The sequence below is a fragment of the Ambystoma mexicanum genome, chromosome 1p (genome assembly GCF_040938575.1).
Source record: "Ambystoma mexicanum isolate Mex_15411 chromosome 1p, UKY_AmexF1_1, whole genome shotgun sequence".
NCBI lineage: Eukaryota > Metazoa > Chordata > Amphibia > Caudata > Ambystomatidae > Ambystoma > Ambystoma mexicanum.
In genome coordinates, this window is record NC_090921.1 from 834,379,469 (window position 1) to 834,405,234 (window position 25,766).

The 25,766-nt window shown below is 47.0% G+C and overlaps 1 protein-coding gene across 7 annotated transcripts in view; it reads left to right on the forward strand.

The window, feature by feature from the left end:
- POLR3C (RNA polymerase III subunit C) overlaps positions 1–25,766 on the forward strand; it is a 685,095-nt gene that overhangs the window by 419,121 nt on the left and 240,208 nt on the right. For all 7 annotated transcript variants that reach the window (XM_069652779.1, XM_069652773.1, XM_069652781.1 and 4 more), the window contains one exon: positions 24,562–24,666. In XM_069652779.1, the coding sequence (XP_069508880.1) occupies positions 24,562–24,666 (105 nt within the window). The remainder of the gene's footprint in view (positions 1–24,561; positions 24,667–25,766) is intronic.

Consider the following 25,766-nt stretch of genomic DNA (forward strand, 5'->3'; position numbering starts at 1 on the left):
CCAAAAGTGACATAGAAGAAAGTACCCTTATAAAGGGAGCGGGCGAGTTTATGACGAGCATTATAAACATCCAAGAGGCTGTCAAAAGAATTGAATAGAACTACCAGTGGGGAAATTCTCTAACTAGTATTACCAACAGCCAGTGTAGTATTCAAAAAAGGGAAGCCAAACCATGTGTGTGGGAGTGTGTTTCTAGTAATGCTGCTGTAATGCTCTCCATCTGACATATTTTGTATGCTTTGTTTAACCATTCTTTCACTGAGTGGAGCTTTGTTTGCTTCCATCGTATTGTCAGACAGACTCTGGCCCCTAATATGATATTCTGATGCTTGTTAATCTGCTTAGAATCACATGCTGTGCATATAGTCCGACATCCAGTGGTAACCGCAGAGTATTGCATCTGGTCCTTCGAAGATCGAAAGAGGACGTCGACCTGGCATGCCTGTTACACTATCCCTAACGTGACGTGTAGTGTACCCAAAACCCCTCTCGCGTCGAGGTCCCTCAGATTGTTTTTTTTCACCCAGTTATCTGGTCGCTTTAATGCAGTGCTCTTCATAAGATATTGCGTTATTATTATATTCATTGACCTTTGGTCGTTTATTCCTGTTAAGTCACTTCGACGGTTGAACCCTGTGCACCGCTGAAGACGGCTGGGAATTTCGACGCCTGTTGATCCGGCCGGTGCTGCCGACCATGTGGCCGGGCCTTGGTTTTTGTCATCGCTATATCTATCCTGCGCTATGGACAGGACTCCATTTAGATTTTGTCCTTTGTGTAAGGCCAAATATCCGTGACAAGACTAGCAGCGTCGGTGCAATAATTGTTGCCCCCTCAACCACAACGAGGCGACCTGTAAACTCCTGCATCCAAAGACGCTTATGGAGCGCTGTTTGAAGCGGTGGGTGGCTTTGGGTATGTCGCAGGCCGAAAGTAATTTCCCCGCTGCCACAGCCGGCGAGTGTGATGAAGGGACTAGCGATGACCAAGGCTTTGTTTCGGAGGACATTGACCTGACGGCTGACAGTTCTCGTTCCGCAGCGTCCGTCCCCAACCCCGATAGGCACGACACGAGTCATGCTATGGGGAAAACACCCAGCGACAGCGACGCACAAGGCTCCCACACAAAACACACAACCCAAGGTTCTGCTTCACAGGTACAGTTGAAGCGTTCCAAAGCTCCAACGGGCTCGTCGGATACTTCGATGGGATCCGCTGATCTTTATGATCGGCAGCCTTCCCCGCAACTGCAGCAGCGGCATGCGTCTGGACAATCTAAAGTAAAGGGCGCTAGCACAAAAACACACCCGGCCATCGAGACGCTACAGAAGAAAACGCTAACACCGCTTACGGCCCGGTGATGCCGAAATTAACTGCGCAGCCACCAGCTCAACCGGCACATTTCACTACTACCCCGAGCATCAGCGATAGTATCGCAAGGATCGCTTCAGCGGTTAAACATAAGGAACTCTCGAAAGAGACTGCGAAACAAAAGGAACAGCCTAGAGACGCGCCGAGAGACATGTCACAACATCTTGAACCTCGCAAGGACTACTCTGAGAGCCCTTTCCCTTTGTCCACTGCTTTAGGAGACAAATGTTGACACTCTACAGAAGAAGTGGGTTGAATTTAGCCCTTTCCTCCCCTGGACTCCTCTTCAAGAGAAGTCTGAGTGGTGTATGGACACGCTAGAGAAATTTGTCTCTTTTTCTGAGAGGTTTGCTCCCAAAAGAACTCGTGAGGACCTTCCTCTTACACCTATGGCCAAGTTTCAGAAGACCTTTGACGATCCTCATGAGGAATATACTTATGACCTCACTGATGACGAAGTCCCTGTGGACACATATGTACAAGATGATGCCTCCTTTGGGGACAATATTGATGATCCTGCAGATCCAATGGAGAATTGGGAAGACATCCATCAGGTTGATTGTCAACCTTGGGCGTACCCTCCTCCTACGTTGGACCATGACGCCCTTGTTATGGATCCCCTCCCCCCCAAGAATCCCCTCCCTCCACTCCAGTCCGCTGAGCCTCACCTGTGGATGATCAGATGGCGTTTAAAAAAAAAAGGCGGCTGAGCATTTTCAGATCGCCACACAGGAGGCTTTGCCAGATTCGGATTTTGTAGAGGACATCCTGATATCCTGAAAGAAAAGCCTCCTGCCAGCCAAGCCATTCCTTTGTTGAATTCTATCAAGAGGAGACTGGGGCTTCATTGTTGACACTAGCTCAGACCAGAGCGGTTAACCCCAGGGTAGAGAAGTTGTTTCGCCCTTCTCCTACCGACCCTGCCACTGCGGATTCACAGGTAGTTACCATCACTAGAAAAAGGGCCGGTGTACCCCTGCCTACAGGTGAAGCACCACCTGATAAAGAATCCAAAAGGTTGTATGCACTGGGGAAGAGGGTCACGACTGCTGCTGCGTTCTCCACCCGAATATCCAATAACACCACTCTGTTGGCTAACTATGCAGACGTCCAATGGAACCTGCTGCAAGAAGGCCTTCAGCAGGTACTTGAACCAGTGCGGGCTAAGTTGCTCGCAATTGTACCAGAAGTCAAGCAAGTGAATCAGAATGTGCTTAAGAACACTTTAGACGCTGCTGAAACAGCGGGAAGAACCTTGGCACAAGGTACCTTACTCAAGCCACGCGTCTGGCTGAGGAACTCTGGGTTTAAGCCAGAGACCCAGGCAGCCTTAATAAACTAGCCCGTTGAGGAAACAAACTTGTTCAGCAAGGCAGTGGATGAAGCACTTGAGACGGCCAAAAAAGAACATGAGACTCTCAAGGCTCAAGGTTCGGGAAACAACTGGTATTCAGGACAAGGATCTAACACCACCACCACGTATCCACCTAGAGGTCAGCGCTGTGGAAAGGGTAGAAGCCAGAGTTCCACCCCCAGAGGCTCCCTGGCCTCAGGTCAGAAATGACACTCAGATCAGATAATAGACCAGTGAGTACTCAAGACCGTCGCCCATGGCTACTACATAGAATTTTGCCGACCACCTAAATTCAGACCGCCAAAATCAAGACGCCTGATGCCGGAACACCTAAGCATCCTACTGTAATAGGTCGAGATCCTGCAGGAAAAGGGCGCCATAGAAGTTGTCCCTATTCTACTGGTAAACTAGCATATTTATTCAGTGTACTTCCTTGTACCCAAAAAGGATCTCACCATGCGCCCTGTGCTAGGCTTGCGCCCAGTGAACAAATTTGTCAAACCTCAAAAGTTTTGTATGGTCACATTACAGGAAGGTAATCCTGCTGCTGAAACAGGGGGTTTACATGGCAGCATTGGATATGAAAGATGCATACTTTCATATTTCAATGTTGCCGGCGCACAGAAAATACCTAAGGTTCATGATAGAGGACAAGCACGATCAGTTCAAAGTACTCCCCTTCGGCATTGCCTAAGCGCTAAGGGTGTTTACGAAGGTACTGGCAGTGGCAACAGCGCACCTCCGCAGATAATCCATCCCGGTTTACCCATACCTCGACGACTGGCTCATAACAGGGGAGTACTACGGAACATGCCTGTTGAACACTCAGAAGATGATAGACCTCTTATTCAGCCTGAGATTCTCCATCAATGAGAAGAAATCCAGCCTAGACCCCAGTCAAGTCAAACAGTTCCTAGGGGCTCTTATTCGGACATAACACAGTCTCGTCTTCCCCTCCAACGAGAGGGTTCAGAACATGCTATTTCATATCCCTCAGTATGTAGCCAGTCGAAAGGTGACGGTACAAAAGGCCATGCGACTGTTAGGATTGATGGCGTCCTGCATTTACTTAGTTCCTCACGAGCATCTGCGCATGCGTCCCATGCAAGAGTGGCTCAACAGCCAGTGGTGTCAGGCCAGTGGACAATGGGAAGATCTGGTAGTTGTCTCGCCAGCCCTCGTTCTCTCTCAGCAGTGGTGGTTGGTGGTCGAGGGTAACCTCTTGAAGGGGAAAGCCTTCACCACTCCCGTAGGAGAAGCTACTCTTTCACGACAGACGCATCTCTCACGGGGTGGGGAGGGCTCACCTGCTTCAGCAGACGGCGCACAGCGTGTGGTCCCCAGAAGTAGCATCCAACCACATAAATCTGTTGGAGCTATTAGCTGTATTCAAAGCACTGAAAGCCTTTCAGACACAGTTGCAGGAGAAAACAGTCCTGATCCTGACAGACTGCACCACGGCCATGTACTACCTGAATAAGCAAGGGGCACACACTCTCCAGGGCTATCCAATCTGTCCCAGAACATTTGGAAATAGGCTCTCAAACACAGGATGTTCCTGTTGTCTCACCACGTTCCAGGGAACTCAATCTTCTATCGTACGTGCTCAGCAGAGACTTTCCATGAGCGATTACATGAAAACATAATCTCCAGTATTTTCGCGCTATGGGGCTTCCCAGCGATCGACTTGTTAGCAACTCTGGAGAACGCTCAATGCCAAGATTACGCCTCCAGGTACCCCCAGAACCGATCTGGGGGAACAGTCTCTGGATTGCATGGTCAGGGAAATTTGTTTACGCTTTTCCCCCGACTCCCCTTCTCAACATGATCGTGCACAAGATGGACCAGGAAACACTCACCATGATTTTGGTGGCCCCCATGTGGGCCCACCAACCATGGTTCTCTCATCTGATGGAGATGTCCCTATTTCCTCCAATGAAACTGTCTTGTCCATACAACATGTTATCTCAGGACAAGGGAGAAACACTTCACCCATGCCCGCAAACCTTGAACTTAGTGGCCTGGCTCCTGAGGTCATAGAGTTCGGGCACCTACAACTCCCTCAAAGATGCATGGGCATACTTAGGTAGGCGAGGAAACATAACACCCGATATTGCTACTCCAGTAAATGGAAGCGCTTTATCTGGTGCACCTCCAAGGGCATCAATCCCATTGACTGCTCTCCTACACACATTGTGTTGTACCTGACTCACTCACTGGACTCCGGTCTGGTTTTTAATTCCCTGAAAGTTCATCTGGCTGTCCTCTCAGCCTACAACACATCACAACAGAAGGTGTTGTGGTGGAAAGTACCAGTTATTAAGGCTTTCACGGAAGGGGTTAAAAGAACACACCCTCCCCCCGTTTCTAACCCGGCTCCCGGCTGGGACCTAAATGTGATATTGACTAGACTTATGGGGTCTCCCTTTGAGCCGATGCATATAGCAAGTCTCAAGGATCTTACATATAAGACAGCCTTCCTATAAGAAGAGTTAGTGAACTACATGCCCTTTCAGTCCTAGACCCTTTTGTTACAGTCCGTAGAGATAAGGTAGTTCTGCGCACTCATCCTCGATTTGCACCTACATTTATTTCCAAGTTCCATGTGAAACAATCAATAGAGCTGCCTACTTTCTTCCAGAACCTCACTAACGTGGCCGAAAGAAGCCTACACACATTAGATGTGTGCAGGGCAGTCAGGTTTTGCCTGGAAAGAACTAGACAACTGAGAAAAACAAACCAATGTTTTGTTTCAGTGGCAGCTGGTAGAGAAGGGGAACCTGTCTCTAAATCAGCCATCACAAGGTGGATTGTCAAATGCATCACACTCTGTTTCACTCTTGCTAAGAGAGAAATACCTTTCAAGCCTAGAGCACATTCTACTCGAGGTACGGGGGCTTCCATAGCATTCACTGCAAATGTTCCCCTAAAATCCATCTGTAAAGCGGAAACCTGGAGTTCTGTACACACCTTTACAAAACACTATTGCCTAGACACTCATTCTAGGTCTGATTCTCAGTTGGGACAAGCAGTACTAAGACATCTTTTCACTACTGTTCCTTCTCATAACCCACCTCCAACTCCGGGTACTGCTCGCTAGTCTATGCACAGTATGTGCTTCTATGCAGATTAACAAGTATCAGAAGACATGCATTACTCACCGTAATAGCATTTCTGATGATTGTACCTGCTTAGATTCACATGTGCCCACCCTTTTTCCCTGCTCGGGTGGAAGGAACATAGACGTCTTACTGCTTTCTCTCTTTTATGTACTCACTCACGATAGTCATTAGGCTCCCTCATGGCAGAAAAAATTCAATTTGCGGGACCTCGACACGTGAGGGATTTTGGGTACACTACATGCCACGTTAGGGATAGTGTTACAGGCACGCCTATGTCGATGTCCCCTTTCGATCCTCGAAATACAAGATGCAATACTCTGCGGTTACCACTGGATCTCAGACTATATGCACACCATGTGAATCTAAGCAGATGCAATCATGTGAGAGCACTGTGTGCGTTCCTTCGGCATCTGTTTCCACTCAAAACAATATTTATAAGGGATTAAGCTTCTGTGTAAGCCATCTATTGCCTGCATCCAGCCCAGGACCTCTTTCCAGTATATCTGGGCTTTCTGCCAACTTCACCACTGGGACCAGTAGTCGCTAACCTCTGGACACCCACTCAGAAAGTGCGGCGTGACCCACAGGTACATTTTTGCTAACCTTTGCGCGGTTAAATGCCATCTCATTAACAATCTCCCATTTTGCATCTTGTATTGCATAGATATTGAGGTGGACCAAACAGCTCTATATGTAACTGTCCATGTGTCTTCACTATCTTGCAGGCCCAGTTCCCTTCCCCATTTGCTTTGCATACTTGACTTTGGTAAATGGTCTCTGTTGCTCAGAGAAGAGTACAGTCTAGCTATCAAGTTCTTGGAACCCTGGTGCTCGTTTAGAACACCTAGGAGGGTGAGGGGCCTCCGGAGAGCTACACGCCACCTCTGATCTAATAACACGGTCCTTAGTTGTAGGCAACACCATGGTGAGATTATAAAGCCCTGTTGAGCTACTTCTAATTCCTTCCACATCTGCCCTGTTTTCACCAAACCTTTCTCATATTGGGTCTGGTAGCGGTTTGGGTCAGTAAACAGGTCTCCTACGGGGAGCTTAGTGGAGCTGGCCACGTCATGGCTCCCTGCCTATTTCGCGATGGACCTCAAAAAGTGATACTAGCACTGCCAGCACTGGATGTTCACAGATTCTCCGTGGCATGGAACTGATGGGGGCCCATAGCCATTCACTGAGAGTTACTGGGGAAAACAACCCATTTTCCAGATCGACCCATTGTTTTTCTGTATTGACCCACAAGTGATCTATGAGGACTCGAATTTGGGATGCAGTATAATATTCATACAAATCCGGGTAACCCCCCATACTCTCCACTTATCTCTCGGGGCCTCACTAAAGTGGTATAAGATACCCTGGGGCTTTTTCCTGCCCACAGAAACTTGAGTAAGGAACGCTCGACTTCCGCATGAAATGATTCTGGGATTACTACCGTGAGCGACTAATGGAGGAACAGTAATCTCGGGAGAATATTCATTTTAATAGATTTAAACCTGGCCGCCCAAGACTGTGTTAACCTAGACCACCTCTGCAGATCTGTGTTGTTTCCCACAGAGGTACATAGTTGCCACTAAACAGGTATGCTAGGTTTTTAGTGATCTCTATACCTAGGTATTTGAATCTCTCTCTATCTCTCCATAGTTGAAGCCCCCAATCTGCCACCAGGTCTTTTGGGAGGCCCGATAATGCTCCATACTCTGCTAAGGAGGTGACAAGGGCTAGGATGGATTCGGATTGTTGGGTTCAATATACCGAAATATAATCGGCAAGCAATGCAAGCCTGTATTCGCCTCCCGACCTGAAGAGTCCCTTTATCTGGGCATTTTCTCGGATGGATTGCGCCAATGGTTCCAAAACCAGGGCAAACAAGAGAGTGGCGATAGGGGGCAAGGCTGTCGCGTGCCCCGAGTCAAAGAAAAGGACTCTGATGTGATACCGTTTACTGCCACTTCCGCTGTTGCTTTGCGGAATAGCGCCCGGGCCCCTACTATCCATTGTTGGCTCAGTCCTGTCCACCCCATCACGGCTCTCAAAAAAGGCCATTTAACACTATCGAATGCCTTTTGTGCATCAATAGATAGCAGAGTGCGGCATTCATCTAAGTCAGCAATGGAAGCAATAAAGTCCAGTGTCTTGCGGACATTGTCTGCACCTTGCCAGCCTCTGTTCTGGTCTGTATGCTCAAGCAGTGGTAGGATCTGAGAAAGACGGTTTGCCAAAACACTGGTGTATATCTTGGCACCAACATTTATCAATGATATGGGACGGTACAAAGCGCAATCAGTGCTGTCCTTGCCTTCCTTTGGTATTACTATGATTCTTGACTCCCGTGAGTGAAGCTGGGGCCTGGCCAGATTTCAAAATGTCATTGAAAAGTTTCACTAAAAATGGGGCTAAGACATTGCTATAAGCTTTATAGAAAGTTGGTGTGAACCCATCTTGCCCTGGTGCTGATCCGGCTATGAGGTTGGAAATGGCACTTTGTATTTCTTCAATCGTTATTGGGAAGCCTAGCAATGTATGGTTCTCTGCGATGTTCTAGGGTGCAGGAATATTTTCTAACTATGAAGAAACTTCCTCTTCGGTGCCTGATTCTTCCGTGGCGTATAGGGTGGTGTAGAATTGGAAAAAGTGCTTTGTTATCTCACCTGGCTCTGTTATTACCTTCCCCCTTCCATATCTCACCTTATGTACTGCTCTATCTGCCCTTTGGGCCCTTAGATGTGTGGCTAGCATCGTATGAACCTTGTCCCCTTTCTCGTAGAACTTTTGTTTTAGGTACCTGAGCTGAGTTGGTGCTTTTGTGTGCCATATACCACTCCCACACAGTTCTTTTCGGAGCGTCCTAACCCCTTCTAAGGCCTGTTCTGTGAGGGCTACTTGAGTGTGGAGGTGTTGTTCCTTCTGCCTGATCTCCCTTTTAAGTGCCAGTAACTGTCACGTTCTGTTCTTATAAGCTCCCTCTGATATGCGTATGCCACGAAACATGGCTTTGGCTGCTTCCCATATTAAGTGTAACTATTGTTCCCCTATATCGTAGCTCTTAAATTTCTTCTGCCAGTGTATTTCTAAAGACGGGATCTTTATAAAGTGTGTCGTTACGGACTCATCTGCTATCTATCTGTCGGGGGCGTGGGTCCTACGTCTAGTTCCAACAGGCACAGATCGTGGTCTGACCACCCTACTATTTCAATTGATGCTTTTTGAATGATGTGTCTGCACGCAGCGGGCAAAAGAATGTAGTCGATGCGTGAGTATGTTAAGTGGCGGTAGGGGTGAATAAAAAGTTAACGCCTTTTTTTGCAGGTGTATCCGTCTCCTTGTCTCGACTAAGTAGTTAGCTTCCCTGGCACTCTGCAAGCTTTCTTGAGTCGGACAGTTGGGAGGTATTGCTCCCTGCCTCATGTTATCCCAGTCCATAACGGGATCAGATATTATGTTAAAATTCCCCCCCCTCTCCCCCCGCATATCAACAGGTCCATTTTCCAGTCCTCTAAAAAGGTGAAAAGATCTTTGCTAAAGGCTAATTGTTTCTGGTTGGGGGCATAGGCCGAGCAGAGAGTGATCTTGCGTGATCTCACATGTCCATTTAATGCAATGTATCTCCCTTTTTCATCTCTATGGGTCTGTGTAACCTGGACGGCTAAGGATTTTCTATACGAAATGCCCACCGATTCGCTCTTATGTTGACCTGACGCCCATAGGACCCCTTTACAGTTCCTTCCCTCCCACTTTAAATTCCTTTCCTGTTATACATTTTGTTTCCTGGGCAAGCAGCACATCAAGTTTGAAGGATTTAAATTCTCTCATCCATATGGTGCGCTTTCACAGGGAATTTAAACATTTAACATTAAGGGACCCAAACCTTATCCCACCAGCTGATGCCATAGCCCCATGAGCTGTAATTTCTCTCGGCCCTGGTCTGGTAAATTGTTTAACTAATTTTCTGCAGAGGAATGAAGACTCTTCCAAAAATGTGTGATTACAGTTATGTTTCCGTTTTAATTTTGGTGTGTTGTGATGAACGTTTACCCCTGTCGGATGTGTATCCCCCACTTCCCCTTCTGCCCCCCTAATAAGAGGAGCCTCAATGGATGCCTCTCTTTTGCTGAGACGCCCTTAAGTAGTAAGGGCCACACTACAGAGGCCCCTCACCAAGGCTGTTACTTCACCTAACAATGCTTTTCTAAAATGCTGGGAAAAGTCACTCCCATGAACTAAAACTTCATTACCTAAACACAATCTAATTCTAATCTGAGCCGGAGAGTAATTTTTGCAAATCCATCTGTCTGGGCTCTAACTACTTTTCCTCATTTAAATAGATTGATTCTCTTCTTATCAAGTCGGGCGCCTTCCTCTTGGGCGAGCTGGCTTATGTTAATGGGTGAGTTCACACCAGGATTTCCTGGACAGTCCAAACGACCTGAGTTCTCACAGAGTGTTGACATGTTTATATTTTCTTGAGCTTTGCGCCTAACCCCCTACGTGGCGAGGAGGCTGCTGGTTCATCCGTGAGGCCTCTAATCTTTCGAGTTCCATTCTGGCCCGCGTCCTGTGCACTTGAACGTACTTTCAAAAGACTACTAGTGCTTCTTCCTCTGAAGTGACACAGTAACTTTCTCCACAGTATTCAAAATTTTACAAAAAGTGGAACCTTCATCTGTAACAGATTTCTTGTTCTTGCAGTCAGGCTGTGAGCGGGCCACAGCCTCTTTGCTTAAAGAGTGTCGTTGCCGAGAGGTCGTGGACGATTTTGATGGTAGATCCTTCGAATTCAAAGGTTTTTTTTTTCTCTTGCCATTTGTATGATGTCCATCTTTTGCCTAAAATAGTGGGACTTCGCTAGGATTGATCTGGGACCGTTGGCTGGGCCTTGTGCCCTATGGATTCTATCGACCTCTAAATCAATCGGCATTGCTGGGTCAAACAAGGAAGATGTAAGTGCCTTCACTTGCTTCTCCAGAGAGCAAGAGGACTCTCCGGGCTTCTCACTAAGACCCATTATGCGTAGGTTTGATCGCTGGTCCCTATTTTGCAGGTCCTCCATCTTAAGCGCCAACTCTTTTTTTTCTGCTCTAAATCCTGGAACTGGGCCCCATTGCTCATGACTGCTAGGTCTCCTGATAGCTGGTTATTTCGAGAGCTTCTATGTGGTCCTCGACTTTCTCCATTTTTAGATTGCAGTTCAGTTACTTTTTTAGTCAAGGATGACTTAATGGATCTGTCCTCTCCTAGCAAAAGTCTGATATCCGCCTTGGTGGCACTGTCATAGTCTGCGCCTTGGATGTCTGGTTGGTCTTCTGCCTTCATGATTCGTGGTGTATGGTGGAATCTCTGGAGTCTAAGCTTAGTGTACGGGTCCAGGCTGCTGTCGGGTGCGCCTGCCTTTCTACCCCCGCTGAGAGTGGCCTTGTGCTTGTGCTATATTCATTGCATTGTCGGTCAGCTCGCTGAATGGCCACTATCACCTAGCATGCTCGTTTAACCCCTTATTTCTGTGTCTTTGCCTGTTTTGTCGTTGTGAATAAGCTCATAACAGCACTGAGCCACCACCCAAAGTTATTTGCTGTAATGTGTTGAGGTGTTGGGGGGGGTCTGTTCATACGGTTCCTTATTCCAATGGGGGATCCTTCTTATTGCAGGATTGGCTGTGTTCAGATGGGGCTTTAATTTGACAATTCACTATTTTAGTCCATTTGCGTTGATGTTTTTCACTGGGCGGCAGCTATAAATAATGCGTTTTAATGCTATAGAAGGAGGGGCCCTCTCTGGCTCAGACCGACTGCACCGCAAGAATGTCTGGGGACTGGCCCGAGTTCCAAGCGCCCGTTTGTATGTGAGGCAAAGGGTTAAGCCTCACAATGGCTTATGGCGGCGGAGGCTGGAGCTCGCTGGTCTCTTTCCCTCTCCATCCCCTCCTCCTTACCACATGTGTTGCGATGCTCACCACTGGTCTCCCGAAGAACGAACTAGTGTCTGCAACGTTCTCAGGACTTTCTTCTGCATGTGGGCGTCCCTTCTCCTACACTCCTGCGGTATCAGCCATGATGTTTCTGCAATCGCTCTCCAATCCAGTGTTCAGAGGGATTGAGAGCTCTGTTGCTGCTCTGCCTTGGATCTCTCCTGCTGTTATAAGTCGTAATGTGGGTTCTGGGTTTAAGTCACAACAAAACCCTTATTTGATGGTTTCTCCCACCATTGTTTGTTCCTCGGTGAGGGAGACGATGGCTTAAACTGCCATTATGTCTGCGCCCCCTGGTGGTCTGCCGCAGCAGTTACTTTTAGCAATTCTTTGGGGTGGCTTTTGTTTCATCCTTACCATGTTTGGCTACTAACTGTGGCTAGTGGTCAAACATGGCCATGCCACAAGGTTTTTTTCGTTTGTACCTTGGTCATCTTGTCTTTAACGGGCTACTGCAGGGCCATGGGTGTTTGCTGGTTGGAAGTGGGTGGGGACTGTCTGGTCCCAATCCACAAACTGGTTTCGGTGTGTCTGAGTGGTATTCATGAAATGTGCCTCCATTGGTCCTGAGTGGACCACAGCTGGGGGTCGGCGGTGTGGGCCAGAGCTGTCATTGGCTAGTTGGAGTTTCAGCTCTTACCTGGCTTTTTGCATATGTAGGGGACCCCAGCACCCATTCCAGAGATCCTGCAAGAAACCAAAGAAGCCCAGTATCCTGTCCAGCTGCAAGACTTGAGGGGAGACCGTGGACCCATTGGAAGAAGGCCTGGTGACCAACTTCTGCTGCTGTCCTGGAAGAGCTCTGTCTTGTAGGTGTTCTTGAGCAGTCGTGCGTAGGAGCTGCAACCCTTATAGTGGAGGGAACATCCATTCTCGATGTCAGCTTGGAGTCCTACGAAGAAGAGCCTTCGGAAGTGCCCCTGGACTGCCTAGTGGCTGACAAGCTCAGAGTTGGAGCTACTGTGCTGTAGACGTCGCTGTTCTGAGTTGAGGCCTGGATCCTGGCTGATCCTCATCTTGTGCTATAAGACTCACCTGGTCTTAGTATTAAGGGGAACCGAGATAGGAGACAGAATCTGACTGCGACAAGTGAATCCTGTTGCCTCACCGTGCATCGGTGGCCGTCATCAAACTGCTTTCCTGCGTCCAGTCTAGAGCTGAGAGGGGCCCTGCATCGAGTTCTGCTGAATTCTCCAACCAGAAGAACTTGCACCACCATTTGATACTGACCGGAGAAGTGCTCAAACCTGCAGTACCTGGAAATCAAGGGCTGAAGCGGATGGCTGGAAAAGCGACCTCGGACCCTCTTCAGAAGACCTGTCAAGTTGTAAGAAGAATCAGAGTACAGGGGTGAGTTGTAACAATACCTACCTGAACACCTAACTCCCCTTCAATAGATTTGGTTACTTTTAAAAACCTTTGTAACGGTTTGGCTTTGTCATTGCTTGCTCGTACAAGGATTCCGAAATTGTGGACGCCTTTGTTAGTTAGAACAACTTGTCCTCTACCACTTGAAACTATTGATTGGACTCCAGAGTCCCTACACTAAATGTTTCCAGCTTCACAAAACATAGGGAACTTTGGTGAACTTTTGAGCACAAGGCCCCATGCATCTGAGGGATGGACTTCTAAAGTAAGTGGTGTGCTTCTGTGGACCTCTAGTGCTGCATACTAATACCTTAGTGTTCAGGGGTTTATGTATTTTGCCCTACTCCAGTAATTGTAATATATATCTTTTACTTAGTGTTGTGCGATATTACATGCTAGTAGTCATTTTCCATTGCTGCATGGCCATAAATAAAGAGTAATTCCTTATAACTGATTGTCTAAGTGTGTTCCCTGACTATTCACTGTGTGCGCTCATTCATTCTTACAAGCTCATCACCTCTTGAGACTTAGCCTAGGCCACTCGTCCACCTACCTTTAGCTGGTGTGGCTACAGCTCCCAAAGTTATCCCTGTCACTATACTAGGTTGGCCTTCTATACATCTGTCCACCAAGCCAAGGTATAGTAAATCTGTCCTAACACAGGTGTCTCTCTGTGTGCCAGCCCCATCTCTCAGCCCTACGTCATCAACTGTCCACACCCAGTTGCTGTTTTTCCACCTTCTGGGTGGGTTGGAATTGCTGCCCTCCGTGAAATCCAATCTTTTTTGTGCGTTACTTTTTGATGTTCATCCCCTTGTTTCATCCGCTTGGATGTATTTTTTCTTTTTTTCACTTACGTGGTGCTCCCTATGACGCATGCTGTTTACCACATGATTCAAACAATGCGTCCCATGTAGGAAGCAGTTCTGGCAGCCGGTCCTAATTGTGGCTGCATCCACTGCCTGTGGATACAGCACCCGGCAAGTTCTTGTGTCTTCTGTCATGAGATTTCCCGAGGTCTCTGCAGACTCGTCTTCTTTCCATGTCACAGCTGGGTCCGGTACTGAAGATGACCGAGGTCTGTGTCTGGGTGGGGAGTAGAGCAATTACTCTACTCTTGTAGCCCGGTCATTTTGCAAACCTAACTATACCTGTACAATACTGTTTCTATTTTCCTCTGCTTCCCACTCCCCCACTTTGCCGGACTCTCAAATCTACACGTGTCTAGTCTTGTACTCAAACTGCATTGTCAGGTTGCATTGTCAGGTGTAGGCCTTTTTACCGGATATACGTGATTTTCCCGCAGATGATTTACCTGCGACGGAAATGTTTGCATGGGAAATGCATCAATACAAAATGTTCGTACATTTCCCATGCGGACATCCATTACAAAACCCCAAAACCATACAAACACACACCCCACCCACACTCACAACACGCCCCAACCCCTACTTACCTTCCCTTCCGATGCGCTGTGTCCTTGCGGTGACGGTTCCCTTTCACTTCCATGATCAGGAACCGGCGCTGCAGGGTCCTTTCCTTTTCTTTTCTTTTTTACTTTTGATCAGGAGAGCTGCAGAGGTGTCCCCCGCAGCTCCCGGCTTTTTTTTGTTGTTTTTTTGTATTATTATTTTGAGCGGGTCTGCTGCAGGGGTGTCCCTGCAACCCCCAAATCTCTGCCTTTTTTTTTTGTTTTTTTTTAGCGGGTCAGTTGTAGTGGTGTCCCGCGCAACCCCCGCTCTCTATACTGTATAGTATGATGAGCGGGGTGTTGCGTGGGACACCCCCACAGCCCCTGCTACCAACCCCACCAAAAGACCTAAACACCTACCACAAAAAGTTTGAACTTTTGGTATTTCAAACATTTCGTGGTATGTGTTTTAGGTCTTTTGGTGGGGTTGGTAATTTATTTTCGTAATTTCGGCCAATTCTTTTCTCCCACTATGCAGGACTCTCGAATCTAGCCGTGTCTAGTCTTGTACTCACACTGCACTGGTAGGTCTAGGCTCTAGCTGTGTTTAGTCTTGTACTCAAATTGCATTGTCAGGTGTAGGCCTTTCTCCCACTATGCAAGACTCTCAAATCTAGCTATGTTTAGTCTTGCACTCCAATTGTATTGTCAGGTGTAGGCCTTTCTCACGGATCTACGCGATTTACCCGCGACGGAAATGTTCGCATGGGAAATGCAGGAATACAAAATGTTCGTACATTTCCCATACGGACATTCATTACAAAACAACCCCAAAACCATACAAAGACACACCCACACTCACAACACACCCCTACCCACACCCCCACACCCCTACTTACCTTCCATTCCGACGCGCTGTGTCCCTGTGGCGCCCGTTCTCTTTGATATATATGATATGAAATGGCATTTATAACGCGCCCATACACAAGTGTTTCAGGGCGCGACGAGGCAAGGGAGGGGAGACAGTGGGAAACAGACAACCATCCTACTAGGCCAGGTGTCATTCAGATCGTGCAAGTGCATGGGTAGGTAGAAAGGGCAAGTGCCAGGGGGAAGGGAGAGGGGAAAAGTGCAATGCAATGGATAGAAGAATAAATAGATAAATAAAAGCGGCCAGATAGTGGCAAGTGCAGGGTAAGAGCAGAATAAGTGCTGGTGGGGGACTGTAGGGATACAGAAAACAGAAAATTTCACTTCCGTGATCGCGAACCGGCACCACAGGGTCCTTTTCCTTTTTACTTTTGATCGGGAGAGCTTCAGGGGTGTCCCCCGCAACCCACGCTCACTATACTCTACAGTATAGTGAGCGGGGTACAACCACGCAGCACCCGACTTTTTTTTAATGTTTATTTTAATTATTTTGAGTGGGTCACCTGCAGGGGTGTCCCTGCAACCCCCGCAGCCCCCGGCTTTTTTATTTTTATTATTTTGAGCAGGTCAGCTGCAGGGGTGTCCCCTGCTCACTATACCAAACTTTTGGTAGTTCGAACTTTTCGTGGTATGTGTTTTAGGTCTTTTGGTGCGGTCTGTAATTTATTTTCGGTAATTTCGGCCAATTCCTTTCTCCCACTATGCAGGACTCTCAAATCTAGCTGTGTCTAGTCTTGTACTCAAACTGCACTGTTAGATGTAGGCTATAGCTGTGTTTAGTCTTGTACTCCGATTGCATTGTCAGGTGTAGGCCTTCCTCCCACTATGCAGGACTCTCAAATCTAGCTGTGTTTAGTCTTGCACTCCAATTGCATTGTCAGGAGTAGGCCTTTCTCCCACTATGCAGGACTCTCGAATCTGGCGGTGCTTAGCCTTGCACTCTCAGATGTAGTCATCTCTCCCACTATACAGGACTCTGGAATCTAGTTGTAGCCTCCATCTCTGCTTAACATATGCGGATACATGCTACACTATGAAACAACACCCACTGGTACAGGCCTCTCAATTCTAGACCTGGACATATATTGCCCCAGCCGAGCAACCTCGCAGCCTACGGTACGTATATCTAACACCACTAGCGTGGACACAGACCGCATGCACGGCCAAGCATCCATGCATGATCGACTACGGCTACGGCTAAGCACATCTGGCCTAGTGCACACATAGCCGTCCAGACTGAAACACCGGAAGTACCTCAACACCTCTGCCACTAGCATACAGCGACCACCACCCGAAAGGAATTTGGTATAGCTGGTCTCACATAGACTCTCTCAACAATAGCAATCTATCTCTAACCCCCAACAGCACCCACCCACGTGTCATGCACCAGCCCTGGTGAATTGCTAGTCGTTGGAGATACTACTAAGATGGCGGCCTGTTCCATTCTATCGGTCTAGTTTATTCCAACATGGCCGACATATTCTATAACTAGCATCCCGTAGCAACGCTCTGCGCGTTGTATCGTTTCCGTTACGTGCCCAGCTAGTCGCTCTCAGCGTCTAGCTTTTCAACATTGCCTTGCGTTCAAAGTCTTTAATTACCTACCTTTCCTTTCCCTACACAGGAGGTTATTTCAGGTTTTCAGGTAAGGTGATTAGGGTCTTATCTTCTGTCCTTTCTTGCACGACGCACTCTACCCCTGCGTTTTCCATGTAAGTATTTTTCCTGACTTTTTCTCTCAGCCGGCGCTTCAGCGTTTGTATCTTCGCTGTGAGCGTTTTCGACTGACCATACTTTCCTGTCCTTTTCCTTACCTCTTCCTTTCCTCCCTCCTTTCTTCCGTTCGTAACGCCTCTTCGGTGTTCCGACAGGCCGAGACCTCCCTCCTATCACAACTCAGCCGATACTACAGTTGAGCAAGGTGCGGACATTCATACTACGTGTCCGGAGCTCTGCGACTACAGGAATCAAGATCTCCATGTAATTGCCGGACATCAGTATTCCACGGACACCTGAATACTGATCGGGGTTTTTTGCCAGGAGGCTTTTTCCCCATTCTTTAGGGCGTGCTCCTCGGGTATTCCCTTGGTCTGTTATCAGCCAGATCACGGAGGCTACCGAGGGAGCGCGTCCTTACCTTCGACAAAAGAAAAAGGAGAAGAAACCCACCGAAGGAGAAAGAGAGAAGAAGAAGAAGGCTGTAGTAAGGACGGAAGAAGTACCGGAGAAGACAGGTGAGGAGGAGTTTGGGAAGGCTGAGACGATTCGTGACAGTATACAACGCCCAGAAGACACAATGGCGTCACCAGAACAAATGCAAGATATGTGTAATGCCATTCAGAGCCTCAGAGTCGATATGCAATCACTGCACGCCGAGAACCTTCTTTTGCGACAACAAGCAGCCACTAGGGAAGCTGGTAGAGATGATTTACCTCCAATGCCATTTACATTTGGTAAATACGATGGAAACCCTAGGTATATCAAAGAATTCCTCGATGCTTGTACAGTCTATTTTTCCTTCCGACTTCGGGCATTCGAGTCTGGAAGGGCCAGAGTTGGGTTCCTCATAGCCAACTTGACAGGAAGCGCCCTAGCATGGGCTACCCCTTTGGTAACCAACCAAGACCCTTTGGTTAACGATTATGCCCAGTTTATACAAGGTTTCAAGAACCGGTTTGAGTGTTCCGAAGTACAGTATTCCAAATATGATGCTTATCTTGATGTCAGACAAGGAAACCAAGATTTACAGGGTTATGTTGCACAATTCCAAACACTGGCGGTATCAGCTGGATGGCCGGATACGGCACAACAAACTATTTTCCGGAGAGGGCTAAATGAGGAACTAAAGGACGAACTGGCTAGAGCAGTACGTCCCAACACCTTTCAAGAGCTGGTTACGCTAGTACTACAGATCGACTACCGTCTACAGGAAAGACGGGCAGAGAAGAGTAGAGGAAGAAGATCAGTGCCACGTTACAGCCCGCCTTCAGGAAGGAGGGAAAGACCTATGTCAGAAGAACCTATGCAAATAGGGGCCACCAGGGGACCGCTAACCAAGACTGAAAGGAAAAGAAGGCCGGAGCTCAACCTTTGCATGTACTGTGGTTCATCAACTCACATGCTTAAAGATTGTCCAGATACCCCCTCTAAGAGACAGGGAAACGCCAGACCCCGGGTTTTTGCAAGGGAAGCCATGGGGACACCGTACAAACCCTTGCAACCTCACAAGACCCATTAATGAAGGAATAGAGGACAATCGTCTGATGGTATTCCAGCTGTCTATTTTCTACAGTCTGAGACAGAACCTATCGGTTTTGGCAATGCTTGACTGCGGAGCAGCAGGAAACTTTATAGACGTAACATGGGCTCAGGAAAATCAGATTCCACTGAGGAAGAAGGACAGACCGATACCGGTCGAGGGAGTAGATGGCCGTCCACTTTTATCTGGACTCATTACCATGGAGACGGAACCTATAACAGTAGGGATGGATCATCATGTCGAAACCCTCACATTTGATGTCATCAGAGCAGCTCATTTTCCGTTGATATTAGGTGTTTCATGGTTAAGAAGACACAACCCCAAGATTGACTGGACTAATAACAAGTTAAGCTTCGACTCCGAATACTGCTGGGAACACTGCATGAATGCTATGGAATCCCAGAAGGAGATACATTCCAGTCTCCCTACAACTCAGTGCAATCTCTCAATATCCTCTATACCTAGACAGTATATGGCTTTCGCTAGAGTGTTTGAAGACATTAATCCCAGGCTCCTCCCACCTCACCGCCACGAGGACTGCAACATAGATCTAAAGGAAGAGACCTCCTTACCCTTCGGTCGAATGTATCCACTATCCGTATCTGAAAAAGAACCATTGAAGGAGTACCTCAACTCCAACTTAATGAATGGGCTTATCCGATCATCAAAGTCCTCAGGAGGGGCATCATTGTTCTTCATATCAAAGAAAGACTCCAAAGAATTACGCCCCTGTATCGATTACAGGGGCTTGAACAGCATTACCATCCGAGACAGGTACCCAATGCCTCTTATCAGAGACATACTGGAAGCGGTCAGAGATTCAAAAGTATTCACCAAGCTAGATCTCCGTGGTGCATATCATCTATTAAGAATAAAGAAGGGAGACGAGTGGAAAACCGCTTTCAGGACGCCGCTGGGGTTGTTTGAGTACTGTGTTATGCCATTCGGACTAGTGAATGCCCCAGCGGTATTTCAGAGATTTGTAGACAAGATCTTTGCCGATATGTTATACATAACGGTAGTCGTATATCTGGATGACATTCTTATTTTCTCTCCATCCTTGGAGAAACACCGGCTACATGTGTGCGAAGTACTTCGTAGGTTATTGGAAAACCAACTTTTCGCCAAGCCAGAGAAGTGCCTCTTTGAGACCACAGAAGTACCTTACCTGGGATTCATATTATCGGAGAAGGGTATCCGTATGGACCCCAAGAAGGTGTTGGCCATAGACAGATGGCCAGAGCCCTCGTCTGTCAAGGAGATTCAACGTTTCCTAGGTCTGGCGAACTTTTACCGCCGGTTTATACCCAACTTCTCTGATCTGGTATTACCCATCACAGCACTTCTCAAAAAGGGTATAGTATTCCAGTGGGGTTCGGCGGCTCAAACAGCATTCGAGACACTAAAGAGACGATTCATCACTGCCCCGGTTTTAGTTCAGCCCGAGCAGAATAAACCGTTTATTTTGGAGACCGATGCCTCGGGAGGTGCTTTAGGGGCAGTCTTGTTACAAGAAGGAAGCAATGGAGAAGAACACCCTGTCGCCTATTACTCTCGCACCCTAACTGGAAGCGAAAGAAACTACTCAGTTCTGGAGAGAGAATTATTAGCAATGCGGGCAGCCTGTCAGGAATGGAGACATTTGCTACAGGGAGCCTCTCACCAATTTGTGATTCGTACTGATCATAGGAATCTCAAGGTTCTCCAACAAATGGAATGCAGGAATTCCAGGCATGCCCGTTGGGCCTATTATTTTTCAAGCTTTGATTTCCTGATCACCTACATACCAGGATCCCAGAACAGTGTGGCAGACGCGTTATCCCGAAGTTGGTTAGAGGAAGATCTATCAGAGGTTAAAAAGGAGAAGATTCTGCTTGAGAACCACTTTCATACCATTGCTAACCTATTCCTTGAGAAGGTTCAAGGTGACCTCAAGGATTATGATCAGGAAGAGAAACAGTCATACAAATTGCAGGTACGCGAAGGATTGTGGTTTCATCATTCAGCATTGTTCTTACCCACCACTGATCTTCGCAGACAGGCCATCAGCTTCTGCCACGATCTACCCTTGGCTGGACATAAGGGGGAGAAGGCAACGTTCGAGTTGGTGTCCAGGAGTTTCTGGTGGCCGTCGATGCGAAGAGACATCACCTCTTATGTGTCGACTTGTCCCATCTGTGCCATCAATAAGACCCCTCGTCACAGACCACTCGGACTCCTACATCAAGCCAAGACTCCCACACGCCCCTGGGAGGACCTCTCATTGGACTTCATAGTAGAACTTCCAGTTTCCCAGGAAAAGAAGGTGATTCTAGTGACGATTGATTCTTTCACCAAGTTAGCTCATTTCGTCGCTCTCGCAGGAATTCCTTCAGCCTCAGAGACCGCTACAGTCTTCCTTCGCGAGATAGTAAGGTTACACGGTTTACCACGGTCCATAATTTCGGACAGAGGAACGCAATTTACTTCTAAATTTTGGAACTCGCTATGTAACCAGCTGGCTATACAGAAGGCGTTATCCTCGGGATATCATCCCCAGTCCAATGGACAGACCGAAAGACTGAACCCTGGTTTAGAACAATACCTTCGCTGTTATTGTAATAGGGAACAAGACAACTGGGCTGCTCTGTTACCAATGGCAGAGTTCGCTTACAATAACACCTTTCATACGGCAATTAAGATGAGTTCTTTCAGGTGCACCTATGGTTATGACCCGCATCATCTAGGAGCCTTATCTTTCAGCAGCCAGACCACAACTCCCGCCTTGGAGAGAATGCTGATGGATCTCAAGCGCACACATAAGGAAGCCCTACAAACCTTAGAGGAAAGCCGCAAGAGGTATAAGACCTATGCAGACACCAAACGTAATCCGGTTCCCCTTTGGAAAACAGGAGATTTGGTTTGGTTATCTACGCGATATCTACCTCGCTGGACGCATAAGGGGAAATTCACAGCACGATACATAGGGCCCTACCCAATCCTGGCCCAGATCAATCCTGTAGCCTTCAAACTAGGATTACCTCACTCTCTGCGGAGGGTACATCCGGTCTTTCACTCCTCTTTACTCAAGACTTATCAAAAAGATCTGTACAAGAGACCTTTGAGAAGGACGGTGATCACTCCGCCCGAAGAACCTGAGGAATATGAGGTGGCCAGAATTGTAGATTCCCGCTACAGGAAAGGAACCCTTCAATATTTGGTCCATTGGAAGGGATTTCCCATAGCCGAAAGATCGTGGGAACCAAGATCCCATATGCACGCTCCCAGACTTGTACAGCGATTCCATAGGCTGTACCCAGGAAAACCTGGAGGAGGCAGGTATCGAAGGGGGCATACTGTCATGCACCAGCCCTGGAGAATTGCTAGTCGTTGGAGATACTACTAAGATGGCGGCCTGTTCCATTCTATCGGTCTAGTTTATTCCAACATGGCCGACATATTCTATAACTAGCATCCCGTAGCAACGCTCTGCGCGTTGTATCGTTTCCGTTACGTGCCCAGCTAGTCGCTCTCAGCGTCTAGCTTTTCAACATTGCCTTGCGTTCAAAGTCTTTAATTACCTACCTTTCCTTTCCCTACACAGGAGGTTATTTCAGGTTTTCAGGTAAGGTGATTAGGGTCTTATCTTCTGTCCTTTCTTGCACGACGCACTCTACCCCTGCGTTTTCCATGTAAGTATTTTTCCTGACTTTTTCTCTCAGCCGGCGCTTCAGCGTTTGTATCTTCGCTGTGAGCGTTTTCGACTGACCATACTTTCCTGTCCTTTTCCTTACCTCTTCCTTTCCTCCCTCCTTTCTTCCGTTCGTAACGCCTCTTCGGTGTTCCGACAGGCCGAGACCTCCCTCCTATCACAACTCAGCCGATACTACAGTTGAGCAAGGTGCGGACATTCATACTACGTGTCCGGAGCTCTGCGACTACAGGAATCAAGATCTCCATGTAATTGCCAGACATCAGTATTCCACGGACACCTGAATACTGATCGGGGTTTTTTGCCAGGAGGCTTTTTCCCCATTCTTTAGGGCGTGCTCCTCGGGTATTCCCTTGGTCTGTTATCAGCCAGATCACGGAGGCTACCGAGGGAGCGCGTCCTTACCTTCGACAAAAGAAAAAGGAGAAGAAACCCACCGAAGGAGAAAGAGAGAAGAAGAAGAAGGCTGTAGTAAGGACGGAAGAAGTACCGGAGAAGACAGGTGAGGAGGAGTTTGGGAAGGCTGAGACGATTCGTGACACCACGTGTCTGACCTCTCTTGGGCTGCTTACTGCTTAGTCGAGCCTTGCCAGCCACCCATGTCCTAGAACGGCAACAGGCACAAACGCATCTCCTAAGCTAAACCCCCTAGAATTTTCCAACCACATTGACTACAGTCACAAAGGGCGTTCAACCAAGGAAAAAGCGCACTGAGGCCACACAAGTGGTGAAAGACCGCTATATAAATAACCAAATACAATACATGCACAACTATGACAACACTATAAGTTAAGTCATGAATAAGTGTTCAGAAACCTTCACACAGGCACAAGAGTGTGGGTGAAAGAGGTGTAATCATTTAAACCAATATTGCCTTTACATCTCATTCTTTTGGCATATGGCTGCAGAGTTCCGCATTTTAATCTGCATCTGCATTTCCGTTCAAACAGCCATTTGTTCGTTTTCTTGTAGAATTCTTAATACACACGTTGTTGTAAGATTCGTGGATGCCCCTGTGTTACCCAGAAGTCCAACTCCTCTCTTAGTGGAAAACGTGGCGAGGCAGCACCACAGCCATTTGCGTGTTACTCTTAGCGCTGCTTGTCCCTCTCAGTTTTGGTAGTCTGGGAGAAGCCTGCCATTTACCTCTTGCAGGACTTAACTACAGTCTCCCCAACTAAAGCATTGAGATGATGTGATTTCAGTGATGCGCATTGTTTTGGCAGGATATGGAACGTGGTTTGCCTATAGCAAATAGCAATTCGGACCCTTCTTTTTGTGTACTGACAAGCAGTGGCCAGGTGAAAGATGTCTATATCACGAATCTCACGGATGAGGATCTAAACTATAGTAACCCTATATGGGGGTTACAACATCCCCTATCCTGTTGATGCAGGAATGCAAACATGTATCATTAATGTGCGGTTAATTTCTAATTGTTAATGCAGCACTGAAATGATTGAGAAGCAGTTTCTAAGCTTAGACATTGTTCCTCACTTTTTGAACAGATGTACAGCTGTGTTACACCTCCTGTCCAGTAATTTACATGTTATTGCACGAGTAGTATAGCTCAAAGCAACACAGGTTTGGCTACTGGGTCACATTAGAAACCCTTTTGGTAATAAGTGCGTTTAAAATAACCAGTTATAAATAAATAAGTTGTTTAAAATGACCAGAAAGAAAGCCCTACTAAAAGTAATATTACATATTTTGTGGCTATGTTCCATCGTTTAAAGTTAGTAACTGATTTGGTTTCTTTGTAATATATTGTTATTTCTTATATTACGATAATATTTTGAAATCAAAGTAAAAAAGATACGCTGTGTGTATCCATGGTTTACAGACCTCCCGCCCCTGGACCATCTTTTGTTGTTAATGCTGTGCAAGCGTTGGAATAATGAAAGCATGGCCTTCTAATAAGAGTAACTTTCAAATTATTACAATACTGTTCTAACCTCAGAGTTCTAGTTAGGTTGGTGCTTGGATAACGCTGTTTTAGAAAGCTTTTCTATTTCCTACAAGACTTAATTGGAACAGAAACAGTAATTTAATGTCTTCTTTGTTCTGATGCCTCCCATACCTAGATCTCCCCAGATGATGGCATTTATTGGCAGGTCAATATCGATCGTTTCCACCAGCATTTTCGAGACCAAGCGATAATCAGCGCTGTGGCTAACAGAATGGACCAGGTATGCAGCATCAAGCAAAGTAATGTTTAGTTTATTGTGGGTTCTCAGTGCTATTGTGGTACTCATTTATTTTCTGTACAACACAACTAAATCATAACTCTTCATTTAAATTACTAGCATGAAATGTACAGTTCTTCTCATCAACATATGTAATTTCGGTTGACACACACTGTATGTACCCTTTGATGTGATAGAAGCAGCCGTTGGTGAATTTATTTCTTTTTCACCATCTTGCCTAAAGAGAAACTAGCCATACTTTGCTACACTTAGACTTCAAAGTGTCAGCATTAGAAGTGAAGTGTTAGGATCACTCCACTTTAGAAAAGTGAGCTACCATGACATCTGGGCTCAAAATAAAGTATTTTAAAATTGGCTTTTTGGTGTTTTTTTATCTTTTTGCAAACAGGCAGAAGCCCAACAGTTTAGTTGAGTAACAGTTTAGCAGAGCTATCAGCAATACTTTAAAAAACTGTATGTGGTAAAGTCAGTGAACAGATAGATGCACAGTTGATTCAAAACCAGTGAAACACATGTAAGTAAAAAAACACAATAAAACACTTAATCCTAGAACTAAATCCCTAACACTTAGAAAGTCTAGCCCTGAGATGGAATGGAGCCTAGTGCCCTAGAGCAGATTTACTATTGGATTGAGCAACGCCACTAGATTCGATTGTCTTCCAAAAGTTGAGGTAAGTATCTCTCTCCGTCCCAGCACATTACAGAAGGCTTAGGCGGGGAATCCTTGACTAGACCACCACCGATCTGAGTCAGGCAAAGGAGAGATGGGGCAAGGACTTTACACCCATGTGACCCTATAGAGGACGGGGAGGGGACGTAACAGGGATGGTAACTTACCCCCGCTTTAATCCAATTTTTCTTAGAGTCCATTTCAGGGGTTCTACGATCTGTTGTGGCCACGTACGTCTGTGGTTGGCGCAGTCTAGGGAGACCCAGGGGTCATGGGTGCAGATGTCTTTTTCAGACATAGGATTTCATTTCGGTCCCTCGCGTTTCCAGAAACTAGCCAGCTGGTCACCCTAGCCACGAAAGGAAGGAGAATTCTGTGTAGTAGACGACCTCTGGAGACTTCCTGGGCGCGA